Source organism: Centropristis striata, chromosome 17, assembly GCF_030273125.1.
Source record: "Centropristis striata isolate RG_2023a ecotype Rhode Island chromosome 17, C.striata_1.0, whole genome shotgun sequence".
NCBI classification, from domain to species: domain Eukaryota; kingdom Metazoa; phylum Chordata; class Actinopteri; order Perciformes; family Serranidae; genus Centropristis; species Centropristis striata.
This window is the reverse complement of record NC_081533.1, coordinates 31,452,129-31,471,643: the sequence shown is the minus strand read 5'-3', so window position 1 is coordinate 31,471,643 and position 19,515 is coordinate 31,452,129. Positions and strand designations below refer to the sequence as shown.

Below are 19,515 nucleotides of genomic sequence, written 5' to 3'. Positions count from 1 at the left end.
GGAAACTTTGTTTTAACAGTAAAACTACAGCAAAAAAAATATATAAAAAGAAATTTATTAAAAAAAAGTTAACATTTCCTGTCAGATTAAAGTAAAAAAACTTTAGTTATTCTACAGATTTATATATTTGAATACAGATATTTGCTGTTTATTATCTGTATCTGTAAAATAACTCACGGTTGTTATTTTGTGCAGATATTGTAATAAATATACATTTTTCAGTTTTTTCTTTTAATGTATTTATCCGTTTTTTTTTACAAATAAAAAATAGATATAAAATGATATTTATTTACAGATTGAGATTTTAATCTTTTCATCTGCAGCTGCTTTGAATATTATAGAACATTAATTATGTTTAAAACACACATAAACACAGGTTCAACACCTGAGCTGGAGGATCCACCATGAGCACGTCAGCCACAGCACGAGGTACCTGTTGATGACGTCACGTCACAGGTGTGTTTGATAAGCGTCACTGAGACGCGCGAGGATAAGCCCCGCCCCCCGCCGACTCTCATTGGCTGAGCCGGGTTCATCCAATCAGAGCGAAGAGAGTTTTTTTAAAGGATCAGTCCACTTTAGGAAAGTTCTTTTATTAGGATACATATAAATGATTGTTGCTGTTCTTTGTGCACATTTAAAATAATCCGACATTAATCAGTCCAAAGAAAGAGAGAATTCAAAGACAGAAAGTGTTCAGATGAATAAAGAGTAACCAGTGAACACCAAACTGATGTTATGATATTAGATGAGATTTATTCTCCTCAGGGGGAAATTTATATTCACAGCAGTGTACATACAAAATTACAGAAATGTATTGCTGCCACACTACAAAAAACGTTATTTCATGATAACGAAAAAAAACAAGCAAGAATAGATGCATAGAGGCAAGAATAGATAGATAGATAGATAGATAGATAGATAGATAGATAGATAGATAGATAGATAGATAGATAGATAGATAGATAGATAGATATTCTTGCCTCTGTGCATCTATTATTGCTCGTTTTTTTTTTTGTTATCATGGAATAAAGTAATACTGAGCCTTTTTTTTAAGTGGTCAGCACTACGTTTCCGTATGAAACAGTTGTCTGCAGAAATGTAATCTGATATGATGAAGATGATGTCAGTGCAGAGAGACGGCCAGCAGGGGGCGCACAGCAGCTTCACCATAGAAGTAGAGTGAACAAAGACTTCTGGAATAACATAATGCTGAAACCTTCTCTGTGGGCTGAAGAGTCAGATGGTGAGGGCAGAAAGCTCCTCTTCAGCTACAAACAATCATTTCCTGAGTTTAGCGTCATGTTGTTCAGTGTGATTTGGCTCTCAGCTCGGAGAGAGAAGGGCTGAGACATGAACATGATCAACACCACGTGGATCTGTGGTCGAGATGAAAACTTTAGCTGGATTGAACTGTTTTCATCTGATAATTACTGCACTGCTTAACCAGAACCAGAACCAGAATTACTTTATTAATCCTCAGGGGAAATTGCTTTCTTCACAGAAACTCTTTATTTCTTTATAGAAATAAGGAATAAAGAAACAAAACAAAAATACAATTTGTATACAAAATACATACAATATACACACACAATATAATATAGAGTCAAGGTAAGTCTACTGGCTGAGGGTGTCTGACTCTCTGAGGGAGGAGTTAAACACTTTGAATGATTTCCTGAGGTGGCTGTGGTGGTTCTTGGCGTGAGGAGCCTCCTGGTGAAGGTGCTCCTCTGCCGGGCCGCTGCATCATGGGGAGTGAGGGATATATCGTCCAATATGGAGCAGAGCTTGGACAACATCCTCTTCTCTGAGTCTGTTAGAGTCCGCGACCCGCTGCCCCAACACACGACAGCAAAGAAGATCGTGTTGGCCACTACGGACTCACAAAACATGCTCAGCATCTTCTGGCAGATGTTGAAGGACCTCAGCCTCCTCAGAATATAGGGGCGGCCTCAGTCTTTCTGGTCTAGTCCAGTTTCTGGTTGATGTACAACCCTAAGTACTTATAATCCTCTACAATGTCTGCTGAGACCTCCCGGATGAAAACAGGGGGTCACAGGATTTTATATATTTACATATATTTATTCAAATTGTTATTATTGTTAGTATATATATATATATATATATGTATACACGACCGGTCAAAAGTTTTAGAACACCCCAACTTTTCCAGTTTATTATTGAAATTCAAGCAGTTCAAGTCAAATGAACAGCTAGGGAGGGTCCAAAGGTAAGTGGTGAACTGCCAGAGGTAAATAAAAAAGGTAAGCTTAACCAAAACTGAAAAATAATGTACATTTCAGAATTATACAAGTAGGCCTTTTTCAGGGAACAAGACATGGGTTAACAACTTAACTCTATGGAGTCTTGGGCTAATTTGTCCATTTTTGAATTCTTTTCATGTCTTTGTAAGTCATTTTGTGTCTTTTTTTAGTCATTTTGTATCTTTTGGTGTCTTTTTTGTCATTTTGTGTCTTTTTTTGGTCATTTTGTGTCTTTTTTTGTCCTTTAGTCCAACATAAAATGTTATTTTGAATCTTTTTTTACTTTCAAAACACTATCATGCTGAATAAAGAATTTTAAATGTTGCAAATGTGCATTAATTTCAGAGTACACTGAGACATTAAACTGCATAATTTTCCATTAAATTCCGGAAAAGTTGGTGTGTTCTAAAACTTTTGACCAGTAGTGTATATTAACATCACATACACAGTGCCGTGGATACGCTTTGTTCTGCTTCTATCACGCTGCATATTAATAACTGTTGATAATAAAGGTCCATGTTTACCTGACGCAGGTGCTGCAGACAGCAGGAAAAGCAGGGTGATACATGTAATCCTCATACCAGCACAGCGAGTGTAGATTTTTACTCTTTGTCTGCTTCCTGGTCTCTCTTGCTCAGGAAAACCAGGAAACAGTAAAGTGGAGCAGCTCGAGACTGGAGGGGGCAGAGAGCTGAGGACCTGGCTCTGAATAGGGCTGTTTCCACTACAGCCCAATACCCGGAATGAGCCGGGTCTCACTCGCCGAAACGCTACTAATTTGAATACGAGCCGTCCGGAGCGGACTTTTGTCAGGACTTTTTTCGTCCCTGTCGAAGAGCAGGTTACTGATTGGATAGATCGGGATAAGCGGGATGTGACATAGTACTCTACCCGACAACAACACACGCCTGTTTTGAACTGTGTAACACATGTCCAATGGGCCTTTAAATCAAGATTATGAACTCAGTTCTAAACAAACACACATTCAGCCAGACTGAGCTTTCTCAGTTTCTTCCCCATTGACTAGAGAAGCTGTTTTGTGGGGGCGGGGACACTATGTTAATGAGGCGCTGCTCTGATTGGCTGCCTGGACGCTTGTTTTCTGGAGGAGGTGGATGCGCACTCAGTTACTACTGTCATGCGCAGTTGAGACAGAGACGGCAGCCATGTCCCATGTCCCCTTTCTCATATGAGCTATTTAGTGTGCCAGAGTATGCTGACTAGTACACAACAACAGATGCAGTAGGACATTCTGTCACTTTTTATGCTACATCGAAAATGAAACCTAATGAAAGCATGTGTTGACATTAAATTAGGAAGGACTTTCTGACTTTGATTCAAACTAAGATGTGGCATTCCACCCGTTCTGGGTCCTCTTCTGTTTCTGATCTGAAGAGGACTTGAGGGGGAACAGTCTCAATATAGAACCGAGGGCTGAAATGTGACGAAGATCCCTGTAGCTTTTCCTTATGGTCTGAACTTGTACATCATGTTTCTCTTTTTAGTCAAAATAAAAGCTGAAAGTTGTTCAGATTATCATGTGTGTTTGGTTTTAATGCTTCTAAAAAATATGTTGTTATTAAAAAAAAATGTTTTCATCACTATTGTCAGAGTATGAACTTTCAGATAGTACTTGAATGGATCATAGCTGACAAAAGTTTCTGTTATAAAAATGTGAAAAAAAACAAAGCTTAAATGTTGATATTTGTGTCAGAATCTCTTTATTGTACATGTGTCATTTAAAATAAAGCGTTTGCACTAACCAGATCCTGTTAAAATCATTAAATTCTGCTCCTCAGAGACACTGTGAAGTCATGATTGATTCTGCTGAGACCAACGGTCACGTGACAAATATTCACTGAAAATCAGACATTGTTGTGGCTTCCACATGTGGTGCCTACATTACCCACAGTGCATTGGGCTAGTAGCAGCTAATGTGTTGCGGGGTCTGGGGCAGAGATGAGCAGCTCATCTCTCTGGTTTAAGATATGAAGAGCAGCTGCTCCAGATGTACTGTATTCTGTAACTTCAACAGTGGTGGGCCGTCAGGGCCAGCAAGGCCTTTTCTGCTGGCCTAACATAACCAGAAATCATGATCATGATTATGATAAAGGTTAATTTCATTTTTAATTTTCTTTCCCTAAATATCTAAAAGTATTCATATTCTCCTCATGCCATATTATGCTCCTTCCAGTGCTGTTGTTTTTAGGTTAGAGCTTTTATCCAATCAGAATTCAGCTATCTTATGTTGCCAGGCTGTATGAAATCTGCCCAGGCCTTCAGAATCAACAATGCGGGCGTCTGTGCACTGTAAGTGAACGGGCAAATACAGTTGATAGATAGTTGCAATAGCCAATCGGATCACGAGTTGTGTCAGTAAGGCCCTCTAGCTGGCCTCACGTTGAACGTGACATTTACGCGTCCTGTGATTGGATATAATATATATATATATAATAATATGGATACTTACTAGTTTGAGCCACGGCAGGGCTATGCAGATCAACAGAGTCACACCCGGCCGGGACTGTTAACGGTATGTAAATAATCTGGCGCATTGGCGCAGCTGTGTGGTTGTACTCAAAGCAACAGGTCACAGAAAGTTGTGATACGTCACGTTTTGACATGAAAAAGTTTTTTTCACAAAGAGACTTGTTTATTGTGTCGCTGTCGCCAAAGTATGGCCGTCTTGTTAGTGTCTTTCTGATATTAAACTGCGATTTTGCAATGTATTGTACAATCTTGTTAAAGCTTGCATATTCTTTGTGGACTCATTTAATAAAACTTTTTTGAAAGATAATTTTAAAGACCCTTTTATTTTTAAGTTTTGACAGTAGCATACCAGATATGTTTTAATTGCTGATGCGGTAGGCTATTGTTGACTTTTAAAATGCGCCGGATAATAGCCCATTTTGTAAATAACTGAGGTGATGCAATGCCTAGTAGTGCTTCAGTGTGTTTCTAACTACTCTCCAGTCCTGGTGTTATAAATGCTGGCATAATGAAAGGTATTTATTGACTAAGTTGGACATCACTGAAGGCCTAAGTGTGAAATGCACCGCCCGCCACTGAATTTATGACTATGTTTTGCATAATACCATTTCAATATCTGCAGAGCACGCTGGGGAATGTCTGGTGGCCAGGCCTACGGTGGCCCTGAGAGCTCACAGCGCTGCAACTTAAGAAAACACATGCAAATACACAAAACACAAGCAAACTGAGAAAAACATTTAGAAAATGCTGCAAAGACCACAACACTACACAATAAGAAAAAGCGCTGCAAAAAGACTGCAACACAACAGAAGTGTTTCCAGAGGACACTTAAAAGTGATGCACACGTCTGGACTAGTTGTGATATTATCACGTTATTTCAAGATAATGATAATTTCATGTTATAACGTGATATATAGTGTTAGCCCGTGAGCCCGTGTCAATCACATTGCAGTTAAATAAATGAATGATACACGTTAATTGGTCTCTGCGGCACCGAGTTGTACTTGGTCTTGCTAGCCCCCTAACCTTAGCATGCTATCGATCGCCGGCTAACATTAGCACACGTTAGCAGGCTATGACCATTATAATGTTATAATGTGAAATTTTCATTATCTTGAAATAATGTGATAATATCACATGCGTGTCCAGACGGGTGCATCGCTTTTAAGTGTCCTCTGGAAGCACTTGTGTTGTGTTGTGGTCTTTGCAGCGTTTTCTAAATGCTACGCTTGTGTTGTCAAATTGATGAAGATGTTTTCTCAATATGCTTGTGTTTTGTGTATTTGCATGTGTTTTCATATGTTGCAGCGCTATGAGCTCTCAGGGCCACTGTATGGCCTGTTGGGCTCAGCCCGAAGCAACTACGTGGATCCTCCACCCTGTGGACCCACCACCTGCAGGGTTAGGCGTAGGTCAGGGTGGCTGACCCCGAGCTTCATCGGCTGGTTCTGGGGACGTGGAACGTCACCTCGCTCTAGTGGAAGGAGCCCTGTGTGGGAGTCCCCTTGTGTGGTAGGTGGAGCGTTACCAGCTAGATATAATTGGGCTCACCTCCGCACATAGCATGGTCTCTGGAACCAAACTCCTGGAGAGAGACTGGACTCTCCTTTCCCAGAGTTGCCCAGGGTGAGAGGCACCGGACGGTTGTGGGGATACTTACCGGAGTACCCGGCCATCTTGGAGTCTCTTGGCAGTGTCCTGGAAGTGATCCCACCTGGAGACTCTATAGTTCTTCTGGGAGACTTAAATGCTCACAATGATGGTGTAACCTGGAGGGAGTGATTGGGAGGAACGGCCTTATCTGAACCCAAGTGGTGTTTTCTTATTGCCTTCTGTGCTAGTCACAGATTGGCCATAACGAAGTGGCGCCACCTGCAGGACAAACTTTACCTGCTATTGTTGATGAATTTATCAGTCTCACAGGCTGCTAGAGTTGAAAAATAAGCAGATTTATTGATTGATACACAGTCTGATCTTACAAGTGACAGTGATGTTGATGTCTCTGGACTCACGCCAGTAAACTCCTACTTTTGTATAAATATATTAGAAGGTTCACTGTTCTAGTGGGCCTAAGGAGGTTTTAGGGGGACTTAACATGGTTGAACACATCTGCAAGGTCTTGGAGATGCATGTTAGACTGCCACCACCATTAAAACACCATTGATCAGGTTATATTAGGAGGTTCTTATAGTTTTTGAAGAGGTCCTTTACAAGATGTTTGTGATCATGAATACCATCCAAAAAAAAGCATGTTTTAATGAACACACTCTTTTTAGTTAAATAGTTAAAATTACTACTTTGTTGAGGTTTCTAAACCTGGTGCCTACATTACCCAGAGTGCAACGGGCTAGTAGCAGCTAATGTATCCTGTGAGAGAGAGGAGCAGCAGGCTGCAGAGGTCTCACCTCTTTCTAAGCTCCAGATGTCTTTATAACAATAAACTCTTTTTTAGAAACAAAGATGATGTCTGTAACTTCAGGGTCATGACAACTACTATCTCATAAATTCAAAATTCATTAGGAATAATGATCACAATCAACAGTTTTCATCTTGTTGACTCTAAACAAAGAGAAGAGACCACCTCTCCTGTGAAACCACAGGGCTGCTGCAGCCTTCACAGAGGAAACGGTGGTTTTAACTTCTCTCAACCAACAAACATTCAAATTGTCCGATGTCACATCTCAGAGTGGTACGATGGGGCAAACAACTCTTCAGCGGCTCGTCTGTAAGTACATTATACTCGTTTTTTGTTTTTACAGATTTCATTTTTTGGGAAAAACATTTGACAGTTTATTGATCAGTGTAAACAAAAAAGGCAGTAAAGAGAAGACAGTAAGATGGAACTAACATTATGTGACAGTTTAAGAAAATGTTACTGTATCTTTAATCTTTTTTGAAAAATCAATGAAAGCAATGTATTATATTTAAAAATGATATGCTATTAAAACACTAATGTCAGTGTACTGCTGTTATGTTTGTCTTGTTATTTCCCTCAGATTATTCTCATACAGTACCTGTAGCCGTGCTGACTCTGGTTCATGCTAACTTTGTGATACATTCACATCTTAAAAAGCTCAATAAACTGTTGTTAAAGCTGGAAGACACAGTTGTTCTTTCAAACTAACCTGAGGTTCATTTCTCTGCAGTTCTGAGCTCACTGCTGATCTGCACCACAAACCAAGGTCAGTAAACTTCTTCTGTCTCGTCTGAAACTCACTGATTCTGTCTGAGAAGCTTTTCCATTCGATATCCATCATCTAACACTAGGGATGTCACGATTAGAGATTTTCTTGGTGCGATTATTGTCAGAGAAATAATCACGATATTACAATTATCATGATTATTTTTGCATTGCACATTATTATGAATAAGTTAAATCACATGAACACTCCTTATACGTCTTATTTTTTATTTATTTCCCTCTTTGGATGCTCTCATAACAAAATAATATAGCAACAATGTTAAGTAACCAAAAAGTACGAGAAAAGTTGTACTAATCCCAGGGGGAATGTCATATATACTGAATGTTTAAGCTATTAAAATCATTTTAATTGACATCCCTATCTCTCACTGAATCTTTCTGTCTCCTCCCTGCAGCCTCTCTGACTGTGAGTCCCAGCAGCTCTCAGATGTTTGGAGGACAGTCTGTCTCTCTGAGCTGTGAGGAGGACGACAGCTCTGCTGGATGGACTCTGAGGAGGAACACAACCAGAGAAACCAGGACTCAGTGTGGATCAGCTGAGTGGGGACGATCAGCTGGTTCATCCTGTGACATTAGCTACATTGCTGAATGGGACAGTGGAGTTTACTGGTGTGAGTCCAGAGAGGGAGCAACCAGTAACACCATCAACATCACTGTCACTGGTAAGATCAGACTGTGGACTCAGTGTTGATGAAGCTGTGTGTAAACGGATGAAATGCTGCAGTTTGTCTCTGTGTTCAGATGGTCCAGTGATCCTGCAGAGTCCTGTCCTCCCTGTGATGGAGGGACATGATGTCACTCTGCGCTGTGAAACAAAGACGTCCTCCAACCTCCCAGCTGGTTTCTATAAAGATGGCTCCTTCATCAGGACTGAGCCTGACGGTCACATGACCATCCGCCATGTTTCCAGGTCTGATGAAGGTCTCTACAAGTGTAACATCAGCAGTGTTGGAGAGTCTGAACCCAGCTGGGTCACTGTCACAGGTGAGGAGGGAAAAGATACACACAACTGCTACAAAGATAAACAATACTACTACAAAGATACACATAATAACTGCAAAGATACACATAATAACTGCAAAGATACACAACACAACTCCAAAAATACATAAAACTACTGCAAAGCTTCACAAAACTGCTACAAAGATACCAAATCAACTACAAAGATAAGCAAAACTACATAGATACACAAAAGTACTACAAAGATACGCAACACAACTACAAAGATACGCTTTTATTTTAAGACTGAATTCATCCAGATAGTCACCTGACCAGCTGAGATTCTCTCCACAGGAAAACTTGTGACCACTCCCTCACCTCCCACTGAAGCCCCGCCTCCTGTCACTGAAGCCCCGCCTCCTGCCTCCGGCCCCCTCCACCTTATGCACCAACTGGTCTACTACCTGGGGGTGTTCTCTCCGTACTGCTTCTCCACTTTCATCATGGTGCCTTTATATCGACACAGAGCCACAGGTAATCATTGTTTTATCAATCAATCAATCAATCAATCAATCAATCAATCAATCAATCAATCAATCAATTAATCACTGAGACTCTGGTGATTGACAGTTGTCTCTAACAGAACTCTTCAGTTGATCAGTTATCTACATTTCTCTTTCTAACCTGCTCTGACTGAAGGAAATGACCGGCCCGTCTCCATGGCGATGACTCCGCCTACTCCGGCTGACGAGGGATTGGATGATGAGTATGATGATGTCATCACTGTCACCACAGAGCATCACTTCTGAACTGTTGTGAGAAAAAAAAACATATTTCAAGTCCTTCATAAAGAAAATGTGACTTTCTGACATTAATCCAAACTAGGAGATGTGGCGTTCCACAGGGAAGCATTCTGGGTTCTCTTTCTATCACAATATAGAACCGTGGGCTAAAATGTGACAAAAATCCCTGTAGCAGTTAAATATGTTAGTGTAGCTTTTTCTTTTGGTCTGAACTTGTGCACAATGTTTCTCTGTTTTTGGTCAAATGAAAGCTGAAAGTTGTTCAGATGATCCTATGAGTTTGGTTGTAATGCTTCTTAAAAATATGTTTTGATTTTAAAAAAATAGTTATCCTCATCATTGTCAGAGTTTAAACTTTCTGTTGGTCCTTGAATGTATCATAGGTTACGAAAGTTTTCGTTAAAAATAAAAAGTGACCAAAACTTGTCTTAAAATGTTGATATTTGTGTCAGAATCTCTTTATTCTACATGTGTCATTTAAAATAAAGTGTTTGCACTAACCAGATCCTGTTAAAAACATTAAATTCTGCTCCCCAGAGACACTGTGAAAACATGAGAAAATATATTCACATTTTTACAAACTATTTTTTTTTAAAGAAATTCAACTTTTTTTCTGATTTCTGTCATTCTAACCGTGTTTTTCTGCACAAAGACATGTTTGAGTTGTTCCCACTTCGAGCCATATTCGTGCTGATTCCACAGAGCTGCAGGACTTATAGATTTATATAGATTTTATATGTTGCAGTGAGATACAAGGACACAGAGAGGAAAATGTGAAAAGAGCAAAAAACATCCCGTTGGGGTTCCAAGTTAACTTTAGTTTGGCTGAATTAGACACTTCTCAAAGGACTGATATCTCTACAGATCAAATAAACTGAAATGAGGAACATCTTTTCTTTCTCTGTTTAGTTTCCATGTGATCATGTTTCAGTCTGTGGGTTTATCACCTCGCTTCTGTCATTAACTGATATATAAAGAGGAAGGAGACGTGTTAACTGGCTGTCAAACTGTTGTTGATCTTATTTTAGCCACAGAAGGAGGAAACAACCAGAGTCTGAAGTGCAGGCTGTTATTAAAACCTAAACTGACCTGAGGTTCATTTCTCTTCAGTTCTGATCTTCAAAACAAACCAAAGTCAGTAAACCTCTTCTATCATGTCTAAAACTCTCAGATTCTGTCTGAGGAACCTGATCCAAGAGTCAGAAATGAGGACGCAGGGCGGACAGAGTCGAGGCAAAATAAAAAAAAAAACACTCAAAGTTCTGCTCTGTTTGACACTAAATGCACCATAATTTACTAAATGAACATCATGTTGTGTTGAAGAAGACTTGAGACTAACGATTGAGATCATAAACTCACCATGAGACTGTTTACTGAGGACATAAATTAGTTTTTCATAGATTTTTCTTACAATCAGACTTCTTTTTGCAGCAGTGGAGAGAAAGCAGGTTTAAGACTTCCCTGCCTGACTCAGTCTCTAATCTGCACACGACTGAAGCTAATAGCAGCTTATGACTCACTGAAACACTCAATGAAACAAGAAACAAAAAGAGAAACGCTGTTTAAAAAGAGAAACAGGTCTTTACGGTATTTAATTGTATTTCATTGTTTATGTTAACTGTGTTTAAATGTTGTAACATGTCACTTTTTATGCTGCTTTCTTGGCCAGGTCTCTCTTGTAAAAGAGATTTTTTACCTGGTTAAATAAAGGATATATATATATCGCTTTAACAGCTGTAGACATACAGTCTATGGTCATGCACTAATAATAATAATAATAATAATAATAATAATAATAATAATAATAAGTGTTTTCTCTGTTTCACAAACACCTCCACATGAATAACAACCTCCATTGTGTATTTATACTGTGAACTGTGTCCAGCTCAGGGGCACGGGAATGCCTTTATATTATTTATTTATTATTATTTGCTTCTGTATATACTAGGACGGCGTATTAGGGCCAAGTATGAAAAAAATACGGACCCCGGGGAGGGGGGTAATACTGGTCCATGCCTCACTGGGTCCGTCCGGTACCACAAATGCAAGCACACACACACACACACACACATACACACACACACTTCAGAGATAAATAAAGATTCCATAAACCAGCCACCATGGCAGCGTAAAGACGCATCACATGAGAATGCCCGTGAGGAATGAAGGCTGGGAACAATAAACCTGCTGCTGTGAAAAAAGTTTAGACGGATGTTACACACTGTAACTGTCAACGAGAAGCAGAGGAGGTCTGAAAGAGATCGCTCCGTGTGAACGCGAGGAGGAGGGAGCGTCAGTCGGATCACTCTGATAAAACACCCAAAACAGAGCGAGTGATGGAGAAGAAGAGACATCCCGCAGGTAGAAAGGAATGAAATGTGGTGATGTAGTACCATCACCTCATGTTCTGTGTTTTTAATCATGCCATGGTGGCTGGGCGCTTCTCCCCTGCTAAATTTTTACCTTAATCATATAACCTAATAAAATACTGGCCGGTGTTCAGCGGACACAATCATGTTCTGGGATATTAAATAATTAATTTATCACCAGGATCGTCTACTACGACGGCCTATTAGGGCCATATATGAAAAAATAAATAAATATGGACCCAGGGGAGAGGGACCCAGCCACCATGGCATGATTAAAAACAGATAACATGAGGTGATGGTACTACATCACCACATTTCATTCCTTTCTACCTGCGGGATGTCTCTTCTTCTCCATCACTCGCTCTGTTTTGGGTGTTTTATCAGAGTGATCCGACTGACGCTCCCCTCCTCCTCGCCTTCACACGGAGCGCTCTCTTTCAGACCTCCTCTGCTCCTTGTTGACAGTTACAGAGTGTAACGTTCGTCTAATCTTATTTCACAGCAGCAGGTTTATTGTTTCCAGCCTTCATTCCTGACGGACATTCTCATGTGATGCGTCTTTACGCGTGCCATGGAGCCAGGTTTATGGAATCTTTATTCATCTTTGAAGTGTGTGTGTGTGTGTGTGTGTGCTTGCATTTGTGGCACCGGACGGACCCAGTGAGGCATGGACCAGTATTATCCCCCTCCCCTGGGTCCGTTTTTTTTTTTCATACTTGGCCCTAATAGTCGTCCTAATATATACAGAAGCAAATAATAATAAATAAATAATATAAAGGCATTCCCGTGCCCCTGAGCTGGACACAGTTCACAGTATAAATACACAATGGAGGTTGTTATTCATGTGCAGGTGTTTGTTAAACAGAGAAAACACTTATTATTATTATTATTATTATTATTATTATTATTAGTGCATGTCTCCAGCTGTTAAAGCGACTGACAGCTGATCCAGCTGTGATCTGCTGCCACTGTCATTAGAAACGGACGTCGCTTCACGTGACGCTCCGGAGGGAAGGACGTCCCATGTCTCTTAAATCGTTTCCTCTCTCCTCGCTTCCCTCACTTGCGTCTCTCCATGCATCCCCGGTGGGCGGGACTAAGACGCAAGTGAACGGCGCAAGTGAGGGACGCATGGATGCGAAATAGTGGTAATGGGATGCAGCCGGGATGTACCCCATGAGCACGTCAGCCACAGCACGAGGCACCTGTTGATGACGTCACTGAGGCGCGCGAGGACAAGCCCCGTCCCCCGCCGACTCTCATTGGCTGAGCTGTGAATTGAGGTTCATCCAATCAGAGCGAAGAGAGTTTTTTAAAGGATCAGTCCACTTTAGGAAAGTTCTTTTATTAGGATACATATAAATGATTATTGTTGTTATTTGTGCACATTTAAAATAATCCGACATTAATCAGTCCAAAGAAAGAGAGAATTCAAAGACAGAGAGTGTTCAGATAAATAAAGAGTAACCAGTGAACACCAAACTGATGTTATGATATTAGATGAGATTTATTCTCCTCAGGGTGGAATTTATATTTACAGCAGTGTACATACAAAATTACGGAAACCTATTGCTGCCACACTAAAAACAAAAAAAGGCTCAGTATCACGTTCAAACGTGATAGTTTCACGTTATTTCATGATAACAAAACAAGAAAAAACAAGCAAGAATATATGCATAGAGGCAAGAATAGATAGATAGATAGATAGATAGATAGATAGATAGATAGATAGATAGATAGATAGATAGATAGATAGATAGATAGATAGATAGATAGATAGATAGATAGATATTCTTGCCTCTATGCATCTATTCCTGTTCGTTTCGTTTTGTTATCATGAAATAAAGTGATATTGAGCCTTTTTTTAAGTGGGCAGCGCTACGTTTCCGTATAAAACAGTTGTCTGTAGAAATGTAATCTGATATGATGAAGATGATGTCAGTGCAGAGAGACGGCCAGCAGGGGGCGCACAGCAGCTTCACCATAGAAGTAGAGTGAACAAAGACTTCTGGAATAACATCATGCTGAAACCTTCTCTGTGGGCTGAAGAGTCAGATGGTGAGGGCAGAAAGCTCCTCTTCAGCTACAAACAATCATTTCCTGAGTTTAGCGTCATGTTGTTCAGTGTGATTTGGCTCTCAGCTCGGAGAGAGAAGGGCTGAGACATGAACATGATCAACACCACGTGGATCTGTGGTCGAGGTGAAAACTTTAGCTGGATTGAACTGTTTTCATCTGATAATTACTGCACTGCTTAACCAGAACCAGAATCAGAATCAGAATCACTTTATTAATACTCAGGGGAAATTGCTTTCTTTACAGAAACCCCAGTGCAAAAATATTAAGAATGATGAGATACTAAAACAAATATAAAATTTGTATGCAAAGTATATACAATATACACACACAATATGATATTAGGTAGGTATATTAAAGACACTGGCGTAAAAGTTTATTTTGGTCGGTCTGAAGATCATCTTTATGTATTTCTGATTTCTGTCATGTTTTTGTCTAATTTATTTTCTGTATTGTTCCTGTTTTTTTAATATCTGTCTCCTATGGACCCTGAGTCTTTAATAAAATTTGATTGATTGATATATATACATATATACAGTTAACAGAGTCCAGGTCTACTGGCTGAGGGTGTCAGACTCTCTGAGGGAGGAGTTAGAGAATTTGAATGACGACAACAGATGACAGAGTTTCTGACAGAGAGAGTTAACCTGACTCAAAGCTCCATGACTCAGCTCTAAAACTAGAAACTCACACAACATACAGAGCTGAGTTTTGAGTTTTGAACAGGAGCTGCCTTTCAGGATTAAAGGATAGTGTTTCTATCTGGTTTGTTCTCTGCAGCAGCTGTGTCTGGGCGTCTTTCTGCTGCAATTTTAGTTATTCAGCTTTTAGAATCTCTTCCACAGAAATGAAACTTATCGCATCTTCTAATAACTTTTTCTGTTTATGCCTCTAACTGAGCTTTATTTATGTGCTCATTCATTAATATGCTACAGGTTGCTGCCTCTGTTTCATCTCTGAACTGATGACGTTATTAAAATGCTTTTGTTTTTATTAACGATAGTTATTTGTTATCAGCGATGGCACGATATGCGAGTTTCTCCTTCTACAGATGAACTCTGATGAGAATATGATCAGATGTTACAGCAAAATGTACATGAATACAATATACTTTATTTATATTATATTTAAAAAAAAAATGAAGATATCACAAGAAGCACAACTCATGTCCAAATGTAAAAAATAAATTTATTTCATGTAAAATATCATTGAGAGTAAAAATACAGTATTCCAAGTTTTTCAAAAACAAAATAAAATAAAATATTATATAAAAAAATGATAAATATATAATAAAATATTCATCAAGTATTGCTTCTTCTTTCAGGAAGACAGAGATCTGCTCAGCCCCTTTTCATACCTGAAGGCCATACCTGCCATCACAGTTTATCAGCTTGCAGCATCAGCCGCAAATACATTCACAGATACAAAGTGGCCACAGCAGCATGGCTGGGCAGGAAGTGCAGCTGTAGATTAACTGTTATCACCCTGAAGTTAAACACACATTAGCACATTAGCAGTTGAAGCCTGTGAAGACCTGAAGACATTCTGTTCTCTCTGTCATCACTTTGTGTAGAAAAGTTTCCAGCGCTCTTTGATACATCGAGGAACAAACTGATCACATTTACAGTAAAACTTTACATTTAATGATAAAAGAAATATATAAAAAATAATTTTACTCTTGTAAATCATGTTTAGTCTGACCCTCCTCTGGGACCACTTTGCCATCGGGGGCTCCACCAGGACTGAGAGCCTCACAGAGCACAGAAACATCACGAGGTGAGTCAGCAGCCGGCTGCGGAGAGGACGGTGACCGTTAGACGGGCCGAACCCCTGACAGGTATGATGCAGCTGCAGACAGTTTGTATTTCTCTGCCACAGCTCTTTTGTATTTCCAGAGAAGAAGTCCAGCAATGCAACAACCCAGCAGCCAGCCAGCATAAACACCACTTAACCCCAGTCCACGGTAAACACGAGAGAAGTTTCCATCAGAAGCACCTGAAGATTAAAAAACAGATATCAGAATTAGTATTAGAATTCATTTTTTATTGCCAAGAAAAAAATACTTAATATTAATACATATTAAGGAAACACTTTGAGTCAGAAAAAAGCAGCATAAGCCGAAAATATGAAGAATGGAAAGAATCAGCATACAAGCAATATATATATATATATATATATATATAAAGTAGAAACAGTAGAAACAATATGTACACATATTGAGGTTTTTAATATAGAGTGTGCAAGTTTACAGTTGTGCAGTTGGGGGGGGGGGGGATGCCAGCTCCTCACCAACGCAAACACACTCACACACACTAACTCACCTCTGTCTTTGACCATCAGATGGATGACCCTGATCGGCTCCTCGTCAAGGACGCCTCTCTTCTTTCGTCTTGAAGCGTCCAGAGAAACTCGACACTCGTACGTTCCAGCATCGTTTTTCGTCACGTTCTTCAGAATTAAAGACACGTCTCTGTCCTGTGGCTGTCTGTCCACCAGCTGCACCCTGTCCCTGAAGGACTCATGCTGCTCCGTTGGTATTGAGCGTCCATCGATATAAAGAAGGACGTACTCTTCTTTCTTCAGGTCAGGTCTGGTCCACTCCACAGCTTTAATGAAGCCGTCACCAGCCTCACAACTCAGAGTCACATCATCTCCAGGAGAAACTGTTTGCTGAAAGATCACTGAAAGACAACGAGACACAAGAATAAACATCCAGAGCAGAGGACTGATATCACACACACACACACACACACACACACACACACACACACACACACACACACACATAGTTTAATTTCTCTCCTTCTAACATGTTGGTGTCCAGATTCACAGACCTGAATGAGAAACTGACACATTTGTTTCTTAGTTCAGTCAGAAAACTCAAGTTATGCAGTATGTGTTTATTGCAACAGCAGAAGATATTGTTTTTGGCGTCGAGGCTCTGACCTCCTCAGGCAGTTACATGAGGTATTGAGGAGTGACGTAGTAAAATCCCCCGTCGGAGCCTACAGGTGGATGCTGGGGCTGAGAAAGCCAGCAGAAATACAGATGCAGCAGCAGCATTAGCAGCAGAGGGAGAGCTGAGGATTATTCTCACCTTAAATAGAGCACCAGATTGGATAGAGGCTGTGCTTTGGTTTAAGATGTATGAGGAGTTGGGCATGTCATGTGTATGGCAGCACAGCTCCAGTTGCCTGCCTGAACTAGCTCGTGGGCGTCGCTCCATTTGTTCACATTCTGTTGTGTTTTCGACAGATTTTGAACATTTTGTTATTTATCATTTATTTTGTTAAAATATATGTTTTTTGTTTGTTGAATGTTATGATGATTCTCATGATCCTGCTGGTAAATCTCAAATGTTAATGCAGTCTGTGGAACGTCATGATATTATCACAGACTGTATATAAATAAAGGACGTTGTCACGGTGACGTCCCCCGTTGGTTTGAGGCCCGTTTGAAGCATTGTGTTCATGTTTACAGCTGTCGCCATTTTGATTTTTAAACCGGGAGAGACCATCTATGAACTGACTGAACAGAGACTCCTGGGAGTCTTTTACCACAATTGAACGCTGAACGAGACCTTTTTAAATGACTAAAATGTAAATCAATAAACTTTGATGAAGTGAGAACACGGTGAAAGGATCAAAGTCCTCAAACAGGTTCACGGCTGTTTAGATGTACACAGTGCCGTAGATACACTTTGTTCTGCTTCTATCACGCTGCATATTAATAACTGTTGATAATAAAGGTCCATGTTTACCTGATGCAGGTGCTGCAGACAGCAGGAAAAGCAGGGTGATACATGTAATCCTCATGACAGCAAAGCGAGTGTTGATTGTTACCCTCCGTCTGCTTCCTGGTCTCTCTTGATCAGGAAAACCAGGAAACAGTAAATCAGCAGGAGCAGCATGAGTCTGGAGGGGCGGAGAGCTGAATCACAGAGAGAAAGAGTCGCACGTAGAGGTGGGAACAGCAGTTCTTTTCAGTGTACTGAATCACTAGAATCGGTCCTTAAAAAAGAGAAAATGATTCTCTGAATCCTTCAGGGTTTAACAGAGTTTAGACTGTATCAGAACTCACTGAGCTGAAACATGCAGAGTGTTCAGTTCTGCTCACTATTACTATTACCCCTTTAGACCAACACCAACCTAGTTATTTTGCTGAAACTAAATTAGGAGGTTCTTGTGATCAGTGAGGAGGTTACAGTGGTTCTTTAGTATGTTCTACTTGTCATTGAGCAGGTTAAAGTAGGAGGTACTTATAGTCCTTTCCATGATTTTTGTGATCATGAATACAATCCTCTTTTTATTTAAAGGTCCTCTATTATGCTGTTTTGAACTGTGTAACACATGTCCAATGGGCCTTTAAATCAAGATTATGAACTCAGTTCTAAACAAACACACATTCAGCCAGACTGAGCTTTCTCATACCGGCAGTTTCTGCCTCATTGACTAGAGAAGGGCTGCGGTCGAATAGTCAAATTTGCTTAGGAACCTTCCTAACTGAGTGAAATGACCCGGAAGTATTATCGTAGCCGCCATGATAAGAGCTGTTCGAATTCTCTAACTGTTAAGGAAAGGAGCTTCAATGCTTCCTTTAGTATCTCCTTTAGCATAGGATACACCGGACCATCCTTTACGAAAGGAAAGGAGGTAATGCCGTCCCACAATTCCTTGCGGTAGCAGCATATAAGGCCGACCGGTCACGAGAAGAAACGACGTCATCAACATTCGCCGTCGCGTGATGACGTAGACTAAGTGTAAGTGCAGTCGGATTCTCTAAACACCGCGATCGTCTTCTCCTAACTCCTCATGAATTCTCCTTCTCATCTTTCCTTGACCTCGTGACGTTTTCCATTGAGGTTAAGGAAAAGTGGTTAGGAAAGCTGATTTTTTTGACTATTCGACCGCAGCCAAGCTGTTTTGTGGGGGCGGGGACACTATGTTAATGAGGCGCTGCTCTGATTGGCTGCCTGGACTCTTGTTTTCTGGAGGAGGTGGATGCGCACTCAGTTACTACGGTCATGCGCAGTTGAGACAGAGACGGCAGCCATGTCCCATGTCCCCTTTCTCATATGAGCTATTTAGTGTGCCAGAGTATGCTGACTAGTACACAACAACAGATGCAGTAGGACATTCTGTCACTTTTTATGCTACATCAAAAATGAAACCTAATGAAAGCATGTGTTGACATTAAATTTAAATTTGCAAAGGTTTGTTTTGGGCAATTAAAATGTGTATTAGTAAGGATAGTGAATGTTGCATCTGCTTTGACTGGCTTGGCTGTGCACTCCCTCCTCTGACTGTGGAAAGTGGACCTTGAAGAGCGATTCGCCATCAGCTGCTGGGGAGACAGGTAGAGCCTTTGGAGAA

General features: G+C 40.3%; 1 protein-coding gene across 1 annotated transcript; it reads left to right on the top strand.

The window, feature by feature from the left end:
• Positions 1-7,394: 7,394 nt before the first annotated feature.
• Positions 7,395-9,227, top strand: LOC131989854 (Fc receptor-like protein 5). The gene is made up of 5 exons (XM_059355199.1): positions 7,395-7,479; positions 7,901-7,936; positions 8,352-8,618; positions 8,698-8,949; positions 9,184-9,227. The coding sequence occupies exons 1-5, from the start codon at positions 7,449-7,451 to the stop codon at positions 9,225-9,227; spliced, it is 630 nt and encodes a 209-aa protein (XP_059211182.1). The 5' UTR covers positions 7,395-7,448.
• Positions 9,228-19,515: the final 10,288 nt, after the last annotated feature.

Bases quoted from the DNA above. Each gene is read 5' to 3' on its own strand.
- LOC131989854 (XM_059355199.1), top strand. From the start codon at position 7,449: ATGGGGCAAACAACTCTTCAGCGGCTCGTCT. The intron at 8,619-8,697 runs GTAAGATCAGAC...CTCTGTGTTCAG, and splicing joins CATCAACATCACTGTCACTG to ATGGTCCAGTGATCCTGCAG. The intron at 8,950-9,183 runs GAAAAGATACAC...CAACTACAAAGA, and splicing joins CACTGTCACAGGTGAGGAGG to TACGCTTTTATTTTAAGACT.